Source organism: Cataglyphis hispanica, chromosome 16 (assembly GCF_021464435.1).
Source record: "Cataglyphis hispanica isolate Lineage 1 chromosome 16, ULB_Chis1_1.0, whole genome shotgun sequence".
NCBI lineage: Eukaryota > Metazoa > Arthropoda > Insecta > Hymenoptera > Formicidae > Cataglyphis > Cataglyphis hispanica.
Window position 1 is genome coordinate 1,356,264 of NC_065969.1, and position 22,375 is coordinate 1,378,638.

The following is a 22,375-nucleotide window of genomic DNA, read 5'->3' on the forward strand; positions in this document are numbered from 1 at the left end:
TGACTAACCAAGGGCGCCAACACAGGAGTATCTTAATTTTCCGCGGCACGCTCGCTTGCGCGTCCATATCACATTCGCGCACAGAAAGAAAAATTTTAATTATTTTTCTATATGTGTATATAACGCGCGCGTTAACATTTTGTACAATGTTAAAAAGAAATCATGTTATGCTACAAATTTTTCTTTTATTAGTTTAAAACAAATTAATAACTTAAGAAAGCATAGAGATATCTTTATAAAAAAGTTTGTGTATATATATACCAGAAAGATTGAAAAAGTTTTAACAATGAATTAAAATTACTTACTGTTTTGGTTTCCATACGATGCAATATCTACTTCATTTTATCATCAGAACGCTATATATGCCGAGTTTTCTAGTTTCGATGTGGCAGTCACGTAGCAGTCAATAGATATCTTCGAAAACATCTTACAATCTGTTAAATTATATTAGAAAATTTAAATTATATATTAGAAAAGTTATAGATATGTTAAACATTTATAAGTTATAAAATTATAGTTATATTTGCGCAATGCATAACAGATTATTATTATAATTTAACATAATTTTAAAATAACACATATTTTATGTATTTGGCTTCGAGATCTGATATCATTAATAATTGTGCAATTTATGAATTTCTAACTTAGAAGATATATATTTTTCGAGAACACACATTATTTGCCTTGATTCCGCTTCGCTCCAAAAATTATCATCAATATTGTTATCTTTCCACAAAGAAAATTGCTCTAAAGTTGTAGAACAAATTAAATGAGATGGATATTTACTTTTACATGAAATATAACTGTCTGTGTTATATCATCTAACCATGTTTTAACGACTGAATAAGTCACATGAGGGTAAAAATATTGTGCCAATCTTAAGCTGTTTTTCCAAAAGCAATTTTATTTTCGGCATATTCATAAATTTTATTTGTTCATGTATAAATCATGTATAAATATTGTTTCAAATAAATTAGAAAATATAGTTTTAAGTATATATTTTTAAAGTATATATTATATATTAATTTCATAGTTACATATAAATTAATATTCGGAACAAATATAAAAATTTATAATTTATAATAAACAATAATATAGATTTTTTTATTAAAAAAAGAGATGTATAAATATATTAACTTTTATAACCGAGTTATAATTAACATAATAGCAATGGATAACAATTTATACAACATACACATATACACAATATGTTATCGAGATACACCTGCTGTGATAATCTCGCATCATTTAAATTTGTTTCTTTGGACTTTCTTATCTTTTAAGTCTTTATTTTTATATAATAATTGTTTAATATTTTACGTTTATACAAGACGTTTTAAAATTTTACATTTATAAGATTTTTTAATTACATTTTAATAATATTTTTTTAAATACTGTATAAGAGAGATAGAGAGAGAGAGAGAGAAAGAATTTTAAATTCTGATAATTTGCAAATTAATTTTATTATACTATATTTTAATATATTCTTATAATTTTAAGCTAAACGTATGGAATCTCTACTCTATGTTTGTGGAGTCTCTTTAAAAAATTAAAAAGTTTTAGCGTCGCTCGTTGTTTATTTAGAAATTAGTAACAAAATACAAAGTAAGATTAATGAAAGTAATTTTTTGACATTATGTTTTTGACATTATTTAAGAAAAAATATATACCTTGTCGAAAGTGTATATTGTTCTCTTATAATTCCCGAGAAGTTACTATAAATAATGCTTCACACATATATACGCACATAATAATATAATGTTATGGTAATATTATAATGGTTGTGTATTTCTTAATATTGATATTAGAAAGTACATTTTATTCATTAAACTCATCTTGTTAATAACTTTTAATAAACATAACGAGCAACGGCTAAAATCTTTTAAAATTATTCAGAGCCGTTTCCTTAATAATATATATTAAGGCCATTAAAATCTGTAATCACTCATGATGTGCATATAAAGGATGTCAAAGTGAATAGGAAGTTCCTTTACCATTTTACGATTTTCCTAATAATTATTGAAATATTCATTAAAAATGCTCGGCCAGTCCGCGCTTTGTATAAGCATGCGACGAGAAGAGACGTTCTATTATTCTACAAATAATACAATAATACAAAAGTTTATTTCTGATCTACATTTTTCATAATTTAGAATAATTTATTTTAAAATGATACACACATTGTTATAACAAAAGAAAATATTAAAAAATAGAATAATATTTTATACTCCTAATTTAATAATAAAGCCTAGATAAAGAAAAGTTGAAAGTATAATCTATGAAAATAATTAATTATAAATAATAGCAAGCTATGTTTATCAGAAAACTTGGAATACATTGATGAATATATAGATTGGATAATGACTCATCAAGTCCTTAGATGTATGACGATTTTTAATGGTAACTTTTAATGATAACTTTTTAATGGTTTTACTAAATCTTTTTCTCTTAGTACAATCCTATTAAATTGCAACATCAAAAACATGCTTAATTTTCACTGAATCAACAAACACACACACAATTTAAATTATTGAAGTAACAACTAATAACTTTAGTTTTACTTTTTTTACTATTTCCGCATTTTACTATTGCTTTGTTAAGTGACAAAAATCTATCGAGTGTATAGACATAAATTAGATTAAATAGATATAAAATAGATATAAAAAAGTTAGAAATAGAAAAATACCTCTGATAATATTTCTTTTCCCAGAACTTGCAGAGTATTATCTGCCAGAATCTCTTATGCGTGCACTCAAAATTTATAATATCTTCAATGGTGATGGTTTTGTGTTCTAGAATAGCAATCACTTCTTCGGGCAATTGTATTATAGTAGCCATTGGAAAAAATTTAATATATATAATAATTTATAAAACAACTAGCAACAAGCGTTATTAACTTTGTTTCACTATTTTGATTTTGTAACACTTTACATATATATATTTTACATATATATATAATATATTTGTATATATATATATATATATATATATATATATATATATATATATATAACAAATCACGAATGTGCGCACAAAGCTTGTTGTAGCTTCTAGGACTGCGATGCGTCTGTAACATGCACTCCGTTTGGTATGATTCAGATGTACTTTGTCCCGTGTTAAAAATTCGAAGAGGGAGAGAAAGAGAGAGAGAGAGAGATATGCAAGATATATCCGATCAATTAACACATACCTTTGCAAATAAAATATTAATAATTTAATATTTGTTTAAAATATCTAAATATATGTATATATATATATATATATATATATATATATATATATATATATATATATACAGGGTGTCTTAGATCACCCATACACTCCTTTTCTTTCAAAAACTAAGTATTTTAGAGAAAAACGTTTTGAACAAAAATTGTATGGTTTTGAAAGGAACTTAAGCGATCTTTTTCACTCGCAAGTGTAATTACGATTTATTTATTGAACGATTCGTTTTTATCACCAATCGACGAACTTTGCAGCGACTTCGTGCAAAGAAGAAATCGTAGAGTAACAATTGCATTATTTCATAATGTCGAGTAATATATCGTGTTATATAATATTTTTGCCTAATTTAAATCTAAACATATATAAATAAAATCTGTGAAAATTGCTTATCTTTATTTTGCAAGTATTTCTTACAGTATCATTACAATATTTTAGTTTAGTTTCAACAAAAATTTTTTTTGTCACTTAAAAACATCGTACTAATAAATATGTAATACTTATTTGGACAACGTATTATTGGCTTATAAATGATTAAAAAATGATAAATGATAATATAAGCAATTTGATAATAGAACATCATTAAACTATTTATATTTAAAAAGTTTTGACCAAAAAATTTTGATTTTAGACAAATCACTATACATTATAACACGTGCGAATACTCTTTTAAAATAAAAATATTAAAAATAAGAAAAACAATTTTTTATATTAAAAAATGAATGGTTGTAATAAAACGTATACACAAAATATTAAAATTCATGAGATTTATATCATATAATGCTACAATAACATATTAATTTATTACAATACAATCATTGAAAGGTTATATAACAATTTATTATTAATAATAAACTATAAGCATTATGCAGTTTTCTCTGCTTTAAATGTAAATCTCTAAATATAAAGAATTTATTAATTTTTAATAATTTTATAGATTATTAATATTTTGATGTATCGTTATTCATCGCATCACCTGTTGCAACATTTGTCAGCAATTATTGATCAGCATTCTTCTTTTTCATGTCCTCTAAGCTTTTCTGAACAATGTTCTGCCAATGGTCGGGTTTATTTTTTGTATACCAATCGCTTAATGTATCCAACATCTCTTTTTGCTTCTCAGTGCATTTTTCACAATTTGTTTGAATAGCTTCGCTAGCAATTACTGAAATCAAACAAAAAAAGTGTGTAAAATTTGTTTTAATATCGTTTATAACTCTTATTTCTGATTAATAACTGTAAATGGAATTAATAAAAATTATAATAAAATTTTGGTTGTAAAAATAAAAAATATTATTTTAATATTTTCTACACAAACACACACACACACACACACACATTCTGCCAATTACTATATTATTTTCAAGTAATAAATTTTCCTTTTTTCTCTCTTTTTCTCTTTGTTCCTGCTTTTATCCTCGAGTTTTCTCTCTTTAAAAAAAGCTTTTTTTTTTTATTACTGTAAAATTTAAAATTTTCTCATTTTTAATATTTAATATAATTCTATAATTAAAAACCAAAATTTAATAAAGTAAAATTTATATATTTAAAATTATTTAAAAAACAATTTTTTCATTGATAATCTCACTTTATATTTAATTTACCAGAAACTTTTTATTTATTTATTACTCTATATAATTGTTAAGTAATATTAAAATATATAACAGAGTTATATTAATTAAGAAACAATTGTTTTTATAAATTGACCAAAGAATCTATTGTAAGAAAAAAAAAGCATCAAAATAATTTGTGTAATGGATATACCTTTAAAAAACTTTGCATCTGCTGTTACACATGGTCCAGTTTCCACATAACAGTTATAATATCGCTCCCGCAGTTTATCATTATTGAGGATATCATTTATATTGATGTAATCGTATTGATCGGAATAAAGCTCTTCTGCGAGAACGCACAACAGCGCGACACTGATAAGTGTAACAATGCAGTTTAATCGAATCATTTTCCTTTACGCTATCTCGAGAAAAAGATACTGAATGATCAAATCGAATGTTCATCTTATTTATACGTTTTGATGGAAATAAGAATTAATTATATGCCAGACAATGATAATTCATAAATAAGCCAATTAAATCATTTGCCAATTGAGTCATGCATGTTTAAAGTATAAGTATTAGAAAAAAAACTCAATAGTCATCTAATCATTCTATATCCTTCAGAGTTCATTTATTGAAATACAAATGACAGACTATTTAAAGAAATAGTGTAAAAAACGATTTCATAAGTCTACACTTGTAATTTATTCTTTTCTTTGCATTATACAAATATGCAGAATGTTTCTATATAATTAGTTAAAATTTTTTACAATCGGTTCTCGCATATAAGTAGAGACGATCAACAATTCTTATAAAAGATTAGAAATAAAATGTTTTTTAAATTCAAGTTTAAATTGATATATACATGTGATAATATCTTATTTTTTCTATAATATTATGTAAGTTTTAATTCATGACTTCTTCTGTGAATAATAAAAATCTATAATGTCAAAAATGAATATTTACATTCTTGGAAACGTGCGAATAGCATAATATCTTGAAAATTTTGACTTTGATTTATCTGTGTGTAATTATTTTTTTTTTAAATTCCTATATAATTTTTATTATATTTATTATAAATGCGTCAGATCACTGCACGCACTTAGCGCCCATCATGTTTACTTTCTTGTTATTAACATTACCGCATATAAATTTTATACAATTCTAAAGTTAAAAATTTATACATTGTGTGATTTCTATTAATTACAATATTATATAATACAATATTATATAATATTACATAAGTAAACTTATCAATATTATAATTCACATCTATTGCTATTATCACATTAAATTCTTTTTAAAGCAAATTTAGTATTTTTTGTAAGAAATTAAATTAACATTCTTATTTTAAGTTTGAATCAATATATTTTCGTCAAAACTAAGTTATTATTAATCCTTCTCTAAGTTATATATTATTATCCTTCTCTAAAAAAAAATGTTATTAACATATTCCCATTAAGCAAGAAACATTTGATCAACATTTTAAAATGTTGATTTTATATAAATTTTCTAAATGTTATGATGTAATATTTTATAAATATATTTAAAATATTTTAATAAATGTATTAATAACTTTTGAAAAAATATTTTAATTTATGTTTTATAAATATTCTAAAAATATTATTTAATAACATCCCTTTCAAAATATTAATAAAATATTCTAGAAACATTAGTCAAAATGTTTCTTAAATGTTATTAATACATTTATTAGAATATTTTAAAAATATTATAATAAACATATTAATAACATTTTAAAAATATTTTAATTTATGCTTTATAAATATTTTTAAAATTTTATTTAATACTATCCCTCTTAAAATATTAATAAAATATTTTAGAAACATTAGCCAAAATATTTGCGTATGCGTGATTTATTCTTTCGGAACACCCGTGTCAGCTTTCAGCGTGCCACGTGATCTTACACGATCTCGCATAATAAATGAGTTAAGCGGGGAACACACACTTTTGCATAAGCGCATAACCATAAGCATAAGGAAATTGATTGGTCCACAACATATGCCTAACGAAATGAACCAATCAATTTCTTTATACTTATGGTTATGCGCTTATGAAAAAGTGTGTGTTCCCCGCTTTACAGTTTTTGCGAGTTATAGTGCTGCACGAAAGAAGAGGAAAGTGTTTCTTCTAGTGTATTAATCTAGTATATTAATATCTTGAAGGTAAAATTAAGATATTTAGATTTTGAGATTGTCGATATTTTAATTAAACCGAAGGACGAATTATAGGTTAAGTTGTCTTACTATTCTATATGCATTTTTAATAAAATCTGTGACGCATTAAGTTGTCTTACTATTTTGTATGAATTTTTAATAAAAATACGCAAAACTTAACCTGATTTTATAATAGATTTTTTTTAATTATATGAAAATAAAAAAATATTTTCTTGTACTTTATATGTGTATATATTTGTATTATTATTCCTTATTAAACAATAAAAATAATTTAAAAATACAAAAATACAATTTATATTTAGACATTCTATTAATATTAAAAAATTGTTGAAAACATGTTATATATAATATTTATAAAATAATAAAAATCAATCAAATTAATGTTAGAATTAATATTAATGTTATTAATATATGTTATAATATTAATGATATTAATATTAAGTTATGTAGATGTTGATACTAATGTTATTTTATTATTGATTTAATTTTATGAGAAACATTATTAGAATCTTAAAACAACATTAATGCAATATTACTTGTAATGAAATAGAAAGTATTATTTCAACATTACCGAAACCTCTAAATCAGTGTCAAAGTTTGTTCATAATAATGTTGCATACAACGTTAAAAACTACATAATGGAAAACATCACTATATTAGTGATTATCGTTTAATAATAATAATGTTTAATTATAATAACGTTATTATATAACGTTGTAGTAATGATTTTTGCTTACTGGGTTATTATCTCTTTTCCGCGATGCTGATTGATTCTCTGTTCTCTCGCTGTGCTTACTTTATGATTATTATAGCTATCATCGTGGAGATATAATTCATTTACATTTGAATCCAAAGTTATTATGTAAATAATTTATATGTATGTGTTATATAATAAATCCGCAATATGCAGTGTACTTGATAACATCTGGGAAAATTTACGCTGGTTTCTTTTATTTATATATAGAGGATATTTTAATTAAATGTTGATTAGATTAAATTTATTTTATAATACGATTTTATAATAACATTAAAATTGAATCAATAAATTAAACAAAACACTTATAAAACTTTATTCAATCTGTACAAATTGTTCAAATCTAAAATTCAAACATTTCTATTTATGATAGTTCAAAAATCTGTATCTGGGCTTTTTTTTAGTTTTGGGTAAAATATGTAAATATTATATAAAAATACTTTTCTATATTCTTAGACCATTAATTAGATTATATCAATATAATCATTTTTATTTGTTATTGGGTAATGCTCCGATATAAAAATTATTAAGTTAATTTTTTATCGGAAAAATGTGATATACTTGTTTTTACTTAGTTTTCTGCCCTTGAAGTCTTAACTTATATTTTGAACAACATTTATAGAATATTGAGAAGCGATAATTGCAATATTTCATGGTGAGGCGATAAGATTTCAAGTCACGATCTCTTGATCAGAAGTATATACATTGGGTTACGTAAGTTATTATTAGATATATACGCTATAACATAAAATTGTTTATTAGTTTTTTATAGAAAGAGATAATTATTTTATGAATTATAGATCAGATAATATGAAAATATCAATTATTGTTAATACATATGTACTTATAATATTGCATTGTACATCATGCGATAATAAGATATCATTGATAATAAGCGAGTAAGATATAAACACTGTCATTTCAAGATATGAAACAAAACATAGCATATAATTTGTATTAATTGGTAAGTTAAAATAATTTTCTGGAAATATATAAAAAAATAATATTCTCATTTTTGAAAATTATATATTATTCTTATTATATTATCCTTATTAGCCTGATTCTTTTTTTAAATCATCTTTATTTTTTATAGTCGCACAAAAATAAATACATTTATACTATAAATATTCTTTTATTTTTATACAAAATATTATATTACTATGTAAGTAGTTTTTTAAAGCAATATATATTTTAAAGGTTGGCAGAAATAACGAATCTGTATAGGATCTGTATATAATTTTAATATATTCTATGCAATTATATTTTTATTACAATTTAATATATACATGTATATAAAGAAAAAAAAGCATGAAGTTTCCTAATCTGGTAGGCACTGTTTAATTCAATGCGTAAAACTTACAACATTTTTATATACAATACTTTTGCTCTGACCAATAAACTCTTGCAACCCAATATTACGAAAGATCAGCCGGAGCTTCCCTTTCTTCAATTCGTGATGATGATGAAGGAATAAAATATTGCTTAAGTTATGGCACTTTCTGCCACGAGTCCAGGGGCCTTCCTCAGAGCTGAAAAGAATCACTGAAAAACTCGATTAGCACCGCGGTTATAAAATTATATTTTATAACATCATGTTTGGTGCATAAAAAATTTTTGTTTAGTAAACTAAAATTTTTTTTCGTGTAACATAAATTATCCAGAAATATAAAAAAATTTATAATTTGTTTAATTTACAAAATGATTGAAAACAGAAAATTTTTAAATTTGTATTATATTATATAAGAATTATATCGTTAAAAATATTTTATGTTGTATTCAAAGAATTACAAAATTTGTAAACTGGACATATTATACCTCTTACTTTGTTTTATGTTTTAAAAAATACTTAACAATATTAAGAATGCTCTGGATGTACAATAGTAGCAAAAAATTAACAAAATTAAAAAGAAAACATATTATTTCTTACGTTTAAACTGTTTGAAAAATTAAAAAAATAAATTCGGGTTATGGAAAAAATTAAGTATCACAAAATAATATGGATTTTGACGTCTTCGTAAAAGAAAATAGTTATAATTAATATTTTTCCTAATTTATAGCAAAAACTTTTGATTGTGAATATTCTCTAAAATCAACTGCAAAAAACAATGAAAAAGTAATTTGCAGAAAGAGAAAAAGAGACAGATAATATTTCTTTACAATTTTTAGTAAATAACTTTTAAACGAATTAGTGGATCTAAATGAAGTTTTGCACAAATATTTATTAGAAATTATTATTATATGTAAAAATTTTTATTTTATTGGTAATATTTTTTTTTGTCAAATTTATCAATAAATGCTACAGTAGGCGGATTTTCCATAAGAATCAATAGTAACTTTAAATTCAAATACCTTCCAAACCGTTAAGAGAATTTTTGCACAAATATTCAGAAGAATAATCTATGAAATTTTAATGCTTTTGTTAGTATTTCGATATATATGTCACATATATTCTTAATAAATACGTGTAAGTTAAAATTGTTAAATGTTGAAATAAACATATGTTACATCTTAACAATTGTTAAATATTATATTGTAATGTGATATTTTTGTAATTTGCTTACACATTTTGAGATATTGAGATCCAATTCCAGAAAATATAAAGCAAATCGGTCTTTTTGTACATGCGACCCATTTTGATTATTGTGCTATCAGATATATTGAATCCAGCAATTATATTTCCTCTGCAAGAATGATCTTTTATATTGTCACTATGAATATGATGTAGCAGAGAGATATATTCTACATCGACTGATATCTGTACCTACAGAAATATCGTTATTAATCATAAGTGTGTAAATTATCTTATATCTTAATAATAGACTATTCTTATAGTTAATTTTCTTTAAATTAAAATTTTATCTTTTAATAAAAAAAGTTTTTGCTGAAGATTTCTATAAGAAGGTTTTATAATAAGGTTTTATAATAAAAATCTCACACAATTATTAAATAATATATAAATAATTAAATTTAATATTTATAAGTTTGCATAATATTTTTTTTGTTTATATAATAACACGCAGACTCTTTTCTAATAAAAAGTGAAGCTATATCACATTTAATACCACGCATATCAAATTTGAATAAAATATATTAAAATAAACATTTAAATAAACGTTTTCCAGAGTTTCGAAATTTTCATTTTCTTTGCACAACTTTGATAACCTGTATTTTGAGAACAAAGTAGTTTTATAGGATTTTTTCTTCTTAAAATAAGCCAAGGAATATCTCTTTCAAATTTGTTATACTTAAGAAACATACAAAGCAAATTAATATCGTTCAAAAACAAAAACTATTACTATTCGTCTTAAAGGAAAATTATACAAATTGAAATAAAATGTAAACACCAAAAAATTAACAAATAAAAAATAATGCACATACAGGTACATTTTATTGCTTATTTTATTTCTGAATCTATTTTAATTTTTATATTATAATTTGCCTAACCCATCTTGACTCTTTCTTTTCTTTTTAAATTTGATTTGTATTGTATTATTTTTTTTTGAATGATATTAGTCAAGACCTGATAAATAACGTATTCTTTTATATCCTTAATTTTTAATCTCTTTCCTATAGAACATTCCTATATAAATTAAAAAAATTTTTTTGACTTTGACTGTAAAATACGTTATTAGATAAATTATAAAAGCAATAAAAAAATTATTATAAAATTACAAATAATATTTATTACACGTGAAACTGAGTTTTATTGGCGTAGTATGCGTATTGAAATAATATTTATTTTATTTGAATTACCGCCGGAAATTGGATGAATAAAAGGCCAAGATCTGATTGGCTGCAATGCAAAATATGCGCAAAAGCATCTATTTTCATCATGCCTATCTAACCTAACACTGCTCCGAGTTTCGAGCTCCGATAAATAGCAGATGAACGCCCGGCTCATTATTTTGAAAGGATTTAATAGTAATTACGATCAATAATACTATATAGTATACATTGAAATAGAAATATTTGATATATATATTAATCTTTGTGTTTTAGTTAGTGGTTTTAGTTATCAAAAATATATTATAAATGCAATACGCAATATATAGATATAAATAGAAATAATGGATTTGTTAGGTTATAACTATATCTCTTTATTTATGTTTTTTACAGGTGTGATAAATATACAACGATTTATTACAATGTCCCATTTATTGGACAAAGTGTTAGATGTTGATATTGATGGTTATGGAAGATTTAAATATATCTTAATCAACGTAGAAGATGATGTTAACAAAACTAGTAAACAAATCGTTAGAGGATATGCAAGAGCACAGTGGCATGGTAAGTTTGATAGACACAATTATATTTTTTTATAGTAATATATTAAAATATATATGTGTATAATAAATTTATATACTAAAATAATTTAATATTATTGTAAAACATTATAAAAGCTATTTTGAAATCAAATTCAATTAATTTAATTGGCGATTAATTTATGAAATAATATATATTTTGTTAATATGATTTTAATAATATAAATAAAATTATTAAATTTTTGTTGTTTAATGCATTGGAAGAAATGAATGCAAAAAAAAATAAATTATATATCATTAATTTGTATATGTAATTAGAAATTTTCATGAAGACAATTCTATATCTATATAGTAGAATTAATTGCCAATTAAGTAATTAGAATTTGTACAAGTGATTTTTATTATATATAAGTGACTTTTACATATATTGACAATAATATTTTTATAAATTGAAATAAATTGCATTTATAAAATTGTTATTTTTACATTTAGACAAGTTTATAATTTAATATTAAAATAAAAACATTAATACTTACTAAAATCATTACATAAATTATTCGACATAGATTTTTGTTACTAATGATTTACTATGTTTGCATAACTTTAAAAAAATATATATAAAACATATTCCATTGCAGATAATATACAGCATGGACCAAAAGTCTAAAAAGCATATACCATGATGATTTTAGAACGGATAGAGGTAGATTCACTAAGGAAAGTGCACGCAATATATCAGTCAAGATTGGTTATAGATTTACTCAGAAGTTGCTAGCAAATTGGCATTAATATATCTGCATTAAGCTTATGATTTGCTGGCAAAGTCTGCTTACAGAATCTATAGATAGCAGATTGGCTGCAAAAATTAAGTAGGATCTGCTAATATAACTTGATATCAGATTGTCGGCAAACACTGAGCAAGATGTGCAACTTTTAATCATTTATATAAAATTGTGCATTTAAAGAGTCGACCTTAAGTAGTAAAATGACGTTATAATGAAACTTAGCCACAAAATGACTAATTAGATGTGCTAAGTTAGATCTGATGAGACCCTTTGGGAAATGACGTTGATATTCTCGGGATGTCATTTTTTGATGTTTGTTTGATGGTAAAAATAAGATCACTTACAGTATTAATATATAATAACACATATTAATGTAATACACACACTATATATATATATATATATATATATATATATATATATATATATATATGATTTTGGAATATATATATATATATATTCCAAAAATCAGTTCATCTGAATTTCCTGTATGGGAATCATATCAGAAATTAAATTAATAGAAATAGATATTATAATGTTATTAACACTATTATTTACAAAATTTATTACGCTCATAACAAAAACTTGAATACGAGTATAGATAATGAATAGTGGTAAATGAATTATACTGTTTCAAATAATAGTTAATTTTGTAATATTTCGTAATAAGCTGCACATTTTGCTCGGTTTCTGCCGACAATTTTATGTCAAGTCATGTTAGCAAATCCTGCTCAATTTTTGGCACAAATATCGATTTAACCGATAATAACAATTTTTGTACTAAATTTGTAATTTTTTTGCTGTCACGACAACAAACAAAGTTGACAGCAAACACTTAGTATAATCTGCTTTCAATAGACTTGGCTTTCTGGAAAAGGTTAAAATTTTGAGGGATTTTATGGGATCATAAAAGCTATCTTTTGACCAGAGTTATGCTATCTTTAACTTATGAAATAAAGAGATGTGGATATTAAGTTTTTGATTCTCTTATCTAATGCAAATTACGAAAACACTTCAATATCAACAATTGTGCCTGTTTGCTGTATTGTCTAGCATAAATATGGCTTTGTATGAAAAAATATTCTTATTTATAAATTCGAAATGATTATGAATTTTCTGATGATGCCATAAAATTTTATTCCATGATCGAAATTATCTGCAGTATTTTTTTCCAAACAAAATTAATTTTGTATTGGTAAAATTTGATCTGACCACACAAATATATACATACAAGGTTTGATATCCATTACGTTTTTGCCATAAATTCTAACAGGTAATGCAAAGAACAATAATGTTTATTCACATCACTATAATTTTGGATTGAAAAGCAAACTTTTTCAAAAGTCAATTTTTTCATCATTAAAAATACTTTTAAATAAGTACCCACTTAATCTTTTATGCTATTTAAGATTTTCAGGTCACTTTTACTTTTCTGTTCGATACAAATTGAGAGTTGGCATCATTTTGGTCAAAAGATAATTTTTGTGATCTTATAAAATGTTCCAAAATTTTAACTCCCTCTATATGTTCTAAAGTTATCGAATGTGTTCTAATATTATCGAAGTTTATTTAGTCTTTCGGCTCATCCTGTATATGTATATGTGAGATTTATATTATATAATACATTTTTATATTATAATACTCACTACTTTTCATCAGTATATTTATGAATAATATTTATAATTAATATTTACAATTTTAAAGATACATAATTTATTTATCTTTATATATTTTATTGTAAATGAAGAAACAACAGAAATAATATTTTTAAAGATATTAATACGATTTTATTTTGAAAATAATTTTCTTGAAGGATTTTTAATTACAATAATTTTATTAGTTACAATAATTTATTATTTTTCATAAGATTGGTTAATACAATATTTTCTTGAAAAATAAGAAAATATAAAACTATATGGGACATTTCATCATCATTGAATGAAATATTAATGATAAAATATATTCAAAATTTATATATTAATAAATTGTGTATATATTTTTATAATTTTATAAGTTATAGACGCAATATAAATAGTCAAAGTTTTGATGTCTGGTTATAATTAAGTTAAATTTTAGTTAATGACAATATTAAAATAATTGTACATTATTATAAGAGTCAATTTAGCCAAAATCTAATTAATTTAATCGATGATTAATCTATCAAATAACATGCATTTATTATTTTGATAGTTAAATTATAGTTAAAAAATACAAATTTTATTTAATTTGTCAAAACCATTTATATTATTGCCAAAACATTTAATGTTAATTAAGATTGCTAAACTAAAATAGCATTTTTTTACAATTCTTGCTTAAGATTTATGATTTGTCATTGTAACGATGATAAAAGATGAATGGTGATAAGACCCCAAATCGGCTTCAAAATACCGCTTTTTTTAAAATATGAAATCGATTTTCTTTTATATCTTAATAAACAGAGAAGATGAGTTTTTAGAAATACAAGAATATTTTTCTTATTCTATAACGACCCATTAATTTAAAATTAAAATATATTTTGGACTTAGATCTGACAGTAAAAAATTTCGAAAAATCATATTTTTTAGCATTCTATTCCAATTTTTACATATATGACTATATAAGACACAACATATGTAAAATTGATATTAATACTGCAATGCGCGGGTAGTAAAAAATAAATTTAAAGAAAGTGTAACGTCCTGCCAATTTTAAAAACTATATTTTAGCTAGTAATTAAGTATTTAAAGAAAAAAACAACAATTTTTATAACTATGCTTTTCCACATTGTAAAGTAATTATTCAAGATTCAGTTAAGTGAAGATAATGAATTTCATCTGATTCTGGCATAACACTTCTTTGAGGGTCTGGTGGACTATTACTTTGTATCTGGCGCTCACTTAAAAGGCTACGCTCCTTTAGAGAGAATAGCCAGCCAAGGCTTTAGACCTTTAGACGATGTCTTTAATGAGTTTCTTTAACGATAGCTTAATGAGTAGAATATATTTAAAAAAAAACTTGCAATTTTAACTTGCATGTACATAAGTTTTTTAGATTAACTTATTACGTTATTTTGTTGGAGAAATTCTTATTCAGTATTTCACTTTAGTTAAGTCAGGTAGCATGGTCAGATTATCGAGAACTTGACTATAATACTCTCTCTGGTTTTAATATTTCTTATTGGTATATAATAACTTAAAAATAATATTACAATAATAATTCATTATGACAATATATTATAACTTAAGCGATTCAGTTACACTATACAAAAAAAATATACACAAAGAAAAAAAGGCACTACAAACGATTCTAAAAATAGATGAAATGTACAAGACCAATCAAAAGTTGCATCACTTTTATAGAAACAGGAAAGTAGTTATTTTAATGAGCAAAAACATATATTAATATTATTAAATTATATTTTATTACTGTTATTTTATACTTTAATATTATGGAAAATTAAAAATTATAACAAATATTAAATTTATGATTCTTCAAAATAATAAGTTAAATAGAAACTTCAAGTAATAATAAAATAAAATAATATATTAAGTTAATAATATAATTATATTAATAAAGTATAATTATATTAATAATAGTAAATATAATTATATTTATAAATGTTTTTGTTCATTAAAGTAACGACTTCTCTGTTTCTATAAGTGATGCAATACTTTTGATTGGAACTGTATATCAGCAATTTCTTTTTATTTTCAAATTAAAGGAGATTGTCATTTTTTTCAAAATGCTGTGTATTTATGGCTTTAACTATAAACAAAGTTATTTTTACTACAAGCAATTATAAACGAACTATCATTTCCTGTATTGAACACATTTTATCAAAAATGGAGTGTGCGTGTATTTATATGTGTGTGTGCTTACGTGAGCGACAAATATTTTCTTTACATTATTTTGTTCACATTCTTCAATCACATTGTATTATTGTGCTCTATTGTATTTCTTTTCTTCGATCAAAGTAAATTCGTCAAAACCAGAATAAAAATAAAACCTAAGAAAAATAGCAGCTTTATTTTGCTCACCGACATAAGCTTTGACATCATAGCTGGTACCTATAGGTGCACCATTGTATTCCTTAGCTGGTACCAATTGCACGGATGGTGGAGCTAGTGGTGTGATCTCCATTGTGAATGCGTGGGCATTGGGTCCTAACCTTCTGACAAGTGCTTCCTATAAAAAAGATCTCGATTCAGTGTACAGGATGTCTCTCTTGAATGGCAATTAAAGCAATATCAAATATCTTAAAAAACTAGTTTTATAGAAAAAAACATTTTGAACAAAAGTTCCTCGGTTTCAAGAGATTTCATTATGATATTGTATTGTATTGTGCCATTTTTCAAATATTATGTCAAATTATGTAAGGTTATCTTAATGTTTGTTTTAAGGATGTTTTGCATAATAGTAGCAAAAATTCTGTCAAAATTTAAAAAAGAAACATATTTCTTACATTTATACTGTTTGAAAAATTAAAAAAATAAATCTGAATTATGAAAAGAATTAAAATATCACGAAATAGTATAGATTTTGACATCTTCGTAAAAGAAAATAGTTGTAATTAATATTTTTCTTAATTTATGGCAAAAACTTTTGATCGTAAATATCCCCTGAAATCAATTGCAAGAAACAATGAAAAACGAGAGTTTTGCAGAAAGAGAGAAAGAAACAGATAATATTTTTCTACAATTTAAAATCCTCATAACTTTTGATCGCTTCAGTGAATTGACTCAGGATAGCTTAATAAGTTTCTGAACATGTAAGAACATTCTGTACAATTTTGGTTAAATTCCTAATATTTCAAAAATAGATACGAAACATCCTTAATAGGAATTCTCACTTTTATTATATATTCTGTAAGTCGAAAAATTATAATAAAATCTTTCTTTGTTCAATATTAATAAAAATTAGCGTATCGAGATTTTAAAATTATATATATAGTTAAAGATGTAAAAAAAGCGATTTTAATGATATTTATGAAAGAGAACTAAGAATAAGGAAATTGTCTCTTTTTTTATTTACAACATTCACGTGAAAATTTTAGAAGAAGGAAAATATTTTTAGTAAAATAAAACAGCATACACATGGAAAAATAAATATTAGTGCTTTGTCGTTGATATTTACTGAAATAAATTTTATTAAATTTATGCGAAATATTATATGCATCATTTTTATAAATGCATTGTCGCTTTTATTGGTTTTTAATGAGTGAATGGTTGTGTAAGCCGATTTTATATAAACACTGTTCTGTTTTAAATATTATCTTTGTTTAAAATATTATCAAAATCAGACATTATTAATTAGTGACTTGCGATTAATTGAAAAGTTATATATATATATATATATATATATATATATATATATATATAACACATACACACACATACACACACATACACACACACACATACACACATATACACACGCATACACACATATATATATTTTATGCATATAAAATTTTTTATCTATTTCTTAAATTTTTCCGAAAAGTATCGATGTTTGAAATAATTAAAAATATAGAGAGTAATATTTTAAAATTTTTGTTTTCTTGTATATATTTTGGTAATAAAATAATTTTACTTTAGTATACAATATATGTTTATTAACATACCCATTGCCATATCTTTGAGTAATTTTCAAAGGATTTTATATAGCTATTGCTTGTCTCTCATGGAAAGTTATTAATAAATGAAAATATGCGAAGCAAAGTAGATTGACGTACAATAATAGAGATTCAATATAGTTTATATACATATTATTACGCATACACAGGCATCATAGATCTTTGTATAGAATATTCAAAAATATCAAAAAATTGAAAAGTAAATGTGCAAGCCAGGAAGAGATAGATTTTATAGATTTGGAATTTTCTACGCGAAGTAAGAATAACATCACATCACTCTATGCAAGAGAAACGAGAAACAAAACAATTTATAATTATAGATTTTGTTTTGCACTGAAAGCACTGGGCGATAACGAGTGAATTTTTTTTATGCGACAAGTTGCAAACCTATGTGAACTCGTATAATTATAAATATCTGGCAGTGAAAGGGGACAATGTGAAGTGCACTTCGCTCTGCGTGAGTGTTTGCCTCACAGAAATGTGCGTATGTATGCGTAATAATATTTATGCGAACTATGTTCAATATTGAATCTTTCATGATTCGCTTTGTATATGCATCTTTATTTATTAATAACTCTTTAATAAATAATGGGCAACAGCTAAAATTTTTTGAAGCTTATTCAGGATCACAATCTTGATTATGTCAAGAACAATAGAATCATGACTAGATATTCTTTTCTTTTTTTACAAATAAATAATTATCTTATGAAAATATTAAATGCATAATCAGCGTTTGACTTTTATTAGCTCGCTTATATTGTTTATTTTATATTAAATTATTGAAAATTATTGATTTCCATGGAAACGTAAGAATTTTTATTTAAGAGAGATTAAAAATGTAACTATTATTTTGCGACATTTGGAAAAGCTACAAAAATTATTCCTTTGTCCATTTAAAATCTGAAAAACATATTCTTTATTAGTATTTATAATATCTTTAACTTTTGAATGATTTTAATAAGATCAAAATTTTAATGGAGAAAATTAATGATAACGATATCCATATTATTAAAATCAGAAACTTTAGCATTACATAAAATATTTAAATTAAAAGCCGACATATAAAAAAAAAACAATATAAATCTTTTCTTAAAATTTCGCGATTCAAGATGGAAAAAGACGAAAATACTGAAGATAAAATTTTAAAATTTATACACAAACCATTATTTAAATAAATAAATACACAAAATAAATTAGTTCACAATATTTATATTTACATGTTATGTTTGATATTGTTAAACCCCATATCTTCTTTGCAAAAATAATTCTTAAATGTTTTCGTATTTTTAATGCAGCTATACAAAAATCCTGTTAGAATCTTGCCCTTCTAATATTTTTTACAATTGATATCTTATCTAATATATTTATATCTGTATAGTTAGTTTTATTAATTTATATCATTGAACGCAAGTAGTGGCATATAAAAAAATTAGAAATAATAATTTATTTTGATGTTTTGCAAGAAAAAAAAATTACTTCTTGCCTTTAATGTCACGAATAATCGAACGCACGGAATTTGATCAGTAGTACTACTTTCTCCGATTAAAAAATGCAACGCTATTTTATCAATTAATAATGATATGAATGAAAATCATTTTACATCTGTTAAATATTAAATGCGTTTTTATAATGCTTTCTGTCTTAATTTTTTGACTGAGAGCGCAATTTTGTGTGAAATGCTTTGAACATACAGAATCGTATACAATAGAAAATGACCGCTGTATATAATAGAAAGGGATAGACAGCTTAAAACGAGATGACAACGAAATTTTTTTTTTTTTAATTTTTGCATTGAAACTTTTAAGACTTTTTTGCATCATAATATTTCCTTTTATATGATACACGTAGAACAATAATAAAGAAACTTTCCTAATATATAATTAATTATCAAGCCATCGATCAAATAACTCGATCGGTCCAACTGTTAGTGAGAACTTATTGGATCTAAGATCCCATTAGATCTCACGAGATCTCAAGGAGATTATTATCTAAGGGACTGTGAAATGAGCAGTTCTATACATAGATGTATAGAACATGATCGGTCTGATTGTTATATGCACTTGACGCCAGTGTCTCTTATCGTTTAATGAGGGATTTAATTAACTAAATTATTAGATAAATCATTAAATTGTTTTTTATTTAATCTTAAATAATTTTGCTACGCTTTTCTCGAATTAATTCTTTATATAATATGTTAAGCAGATTTTCTTCTGACATATTACATTTTTTACATCAAATACTTCTTTTATGAATTATTTTTACGAATGAATATTTTTTTTTTGTTATTGCTATAATTGTGTTATTAAAAAATCGATGTGGTTGTAATAAAAGGCTTGTCTCTAATACAATTTTATTATATTTATTTACGTTATTGTATTTGTACAATAAATTGTATAACAAATCTGGAGATATTACGTACATACAAGAAATAATCAAGAATTTCTACAATGTTAATTTCCTCAAGGATGATGAATATTTCGGAAACTATCTAACATTGAAGAAATTCTTGATTATTTTTTGCGTATAATATCTCGAGATTTGTTGTACAATTTGGAGCATAAGGTTACCTGAAAGTCATGTTGTTTTACATGATTGCTAATTCATTTTGAAATCCGTTAAAACATTATCTATTTAAAATATAAAACCATATGATTTCATGTAAAAAAAAAATGATCTTGAAAATGATTGAAAATGACCTTAATACAACTTTTTAATGTCACCATCGTGTTTCCCCCTTTTGATTCATACAAACTTTTTCCTTTATCACTTTCTTGTATATGAAAAGTAACAGAGTTATTTGAGGTGTAAGAGTTAAATGAAACATCCTGTATATACATATATGTATACAAGATGTTTCTAAAACTATGTTAGAAATTTTAAGGACGTACACTAGAGATCAAAATAAGAAAAAAGTTCTTAATAAACATGGGCCCAAAAATACTTTCCCTCCAAATTATAGCTTCCTAAAGAAAGCTTCCTTGAGAAAAAAAAAAAAAAATATTGTAGCTCTAGCAGAATTTTTTACAGATCGTTGAAATTTTGCACAGCGTAATAATTAATAGTGACCTTTATTTTTATGTGGTTTTGACAATTTAGTCCAATTTTGAGGGAGAGATATGGGGAGGATACTAAACATTTTTTGTCCATGTTTATAGGAACTTTTTTTTTATTTTGACCTCTAGAATATAATTAATAATTATAATATTAATCTAATGATACAATAAGTTTATAAATTGTAATAAATAAAATATTTGTTAGGTATACTGCTGTCTCAGTGATGGAAATGGACTTTGACCGAATAGACATAAATCAATATTCCAAGGGTAAAGGAAACAGAGGTCCTAATAGATGCAAATACCACCCTTAAAATCTTTGCCATAATTTAGAAACATCCTGTATATATATATATATATATATATATATATATATATATATATATATATAATTAAACACTTAAAAATATTACGGTCAACAACTATAAATATTAATAATAAAAATGATATAATATAAAAATATTAATGTTATTCACTTTCTCTGAAGAATATTAATATAATTACGTTGAGATGAATCAATTAGCATGGAATATTGCATCAATATGCATCGTGTAAATATTGTTATTGAAACCTTAGAATTATTAATGAGCAGTATGCTTAATTATATATTTTTCAATGGTATTCAGAATTCACAAGAGATCCTCTTATCATGATTTATATCAATGAATTTTTTCAATGTAAAGCGAGCATACAACAATTACACAATGCATATTAATTCGACGTACGTTACCATTTTTAATGAGAGAATAATGAGATATTTATCTTGTTTATTTATGATTTTGTCTTCAAATTATTTTCCATTAATTTCTTTGCATATTTAATTTATATTATTAATAAATTTATATCATAATTTATAATTTATAATTTTATTAAGATAATAATGGAGTTAATATTTTGTGTAATGGAGTTAAAATTTTGTGTAATATTATGTGTACAC

General features: G+C 23.6%; 3 protein-coding genes and 1 long non-coding RNA gene across 4 annotated transcripts in view; 1 reads left to right on the forward strand and 3 right to left on the reverse strand.

Moving 5' to 3' along the window:
- Positions 1-253: 253 nt before the first annotated feature.
- Positions 254-2,841, reverse strand: LOC126855627 (uncharacterized). Its single transcript, XR_007688270.1, has 3 exons — positions 2,687-2,841; positions 579-747; positions 254-434 (listed from the first exon to the last, which is right to left on the reverse strand). It is a non-coding gene; the product is annotated as an uncharacterized LOC126855627 (long non-coding RNA).
- Positions 2,842-3,974: 1,133 nt separating this feature from the next.
- LOC126855617 (ejaculatory bulb-specific protein 3-like) lies at positions 3,975-5,224 on the reverse strand. The gene is made up of 2 exons (XM_050603433.1): positions 4,987-5,224; positions 3,975-4,387 (listed from the first exon to the last, which is right to left on the reverse strand). Exons 1-2 carry the CDS (start codon positions 5,180-5,182, stop codon positions 4,221-4,223), a joined length of 363 nt encoding a protein of 120 aa, XP_050459390.1. The 5' UTR covers positions 5,183-5,224; the 3' UTR covers positions 3,975-4,220.
- A 6,319-nt stretch (positions 5,225-11,543) lies between these two features.
- Positions 11,544-22,375, forward strand: part of LOC126855616 (14 kDa phosphohistidine phosphatase-like) — a 77,671-nt gene continuing 66,839 nt past the window's right edge. Inside the window, exons 1-2 of the mRNA XM_050603432.1 lie at positions 11,544-11,645; positions 11,841-12,011. Of these exons, the coding sequence (XP_050459389.1) occupies positions 11,609-11,645; positions 11,841-12,011 (208 nt within the window). The 5' untranslated portion in view covers positions 11,544-11,608. The remainder of the gene's footprint in view (positions 11,646-11,840; positions 12,012-22,375) is intronic.
- LOC126855442 (arrestin homolog) overlaps positions 16,687-22,375 on the reverse strand; it is a 48,537-nt gene continuing 42,848 nt past the window's right edge. The window contains exon 7 of the mRNA XM_050603090.1: positions 16,687-16,935. Within this exon, the coding sequence (XP_050459047.1) occupies positions 16,687-16,935 (249 nt within the window). The remainder of the gene's footprint in view (positions 16,936-22,375) is intronic.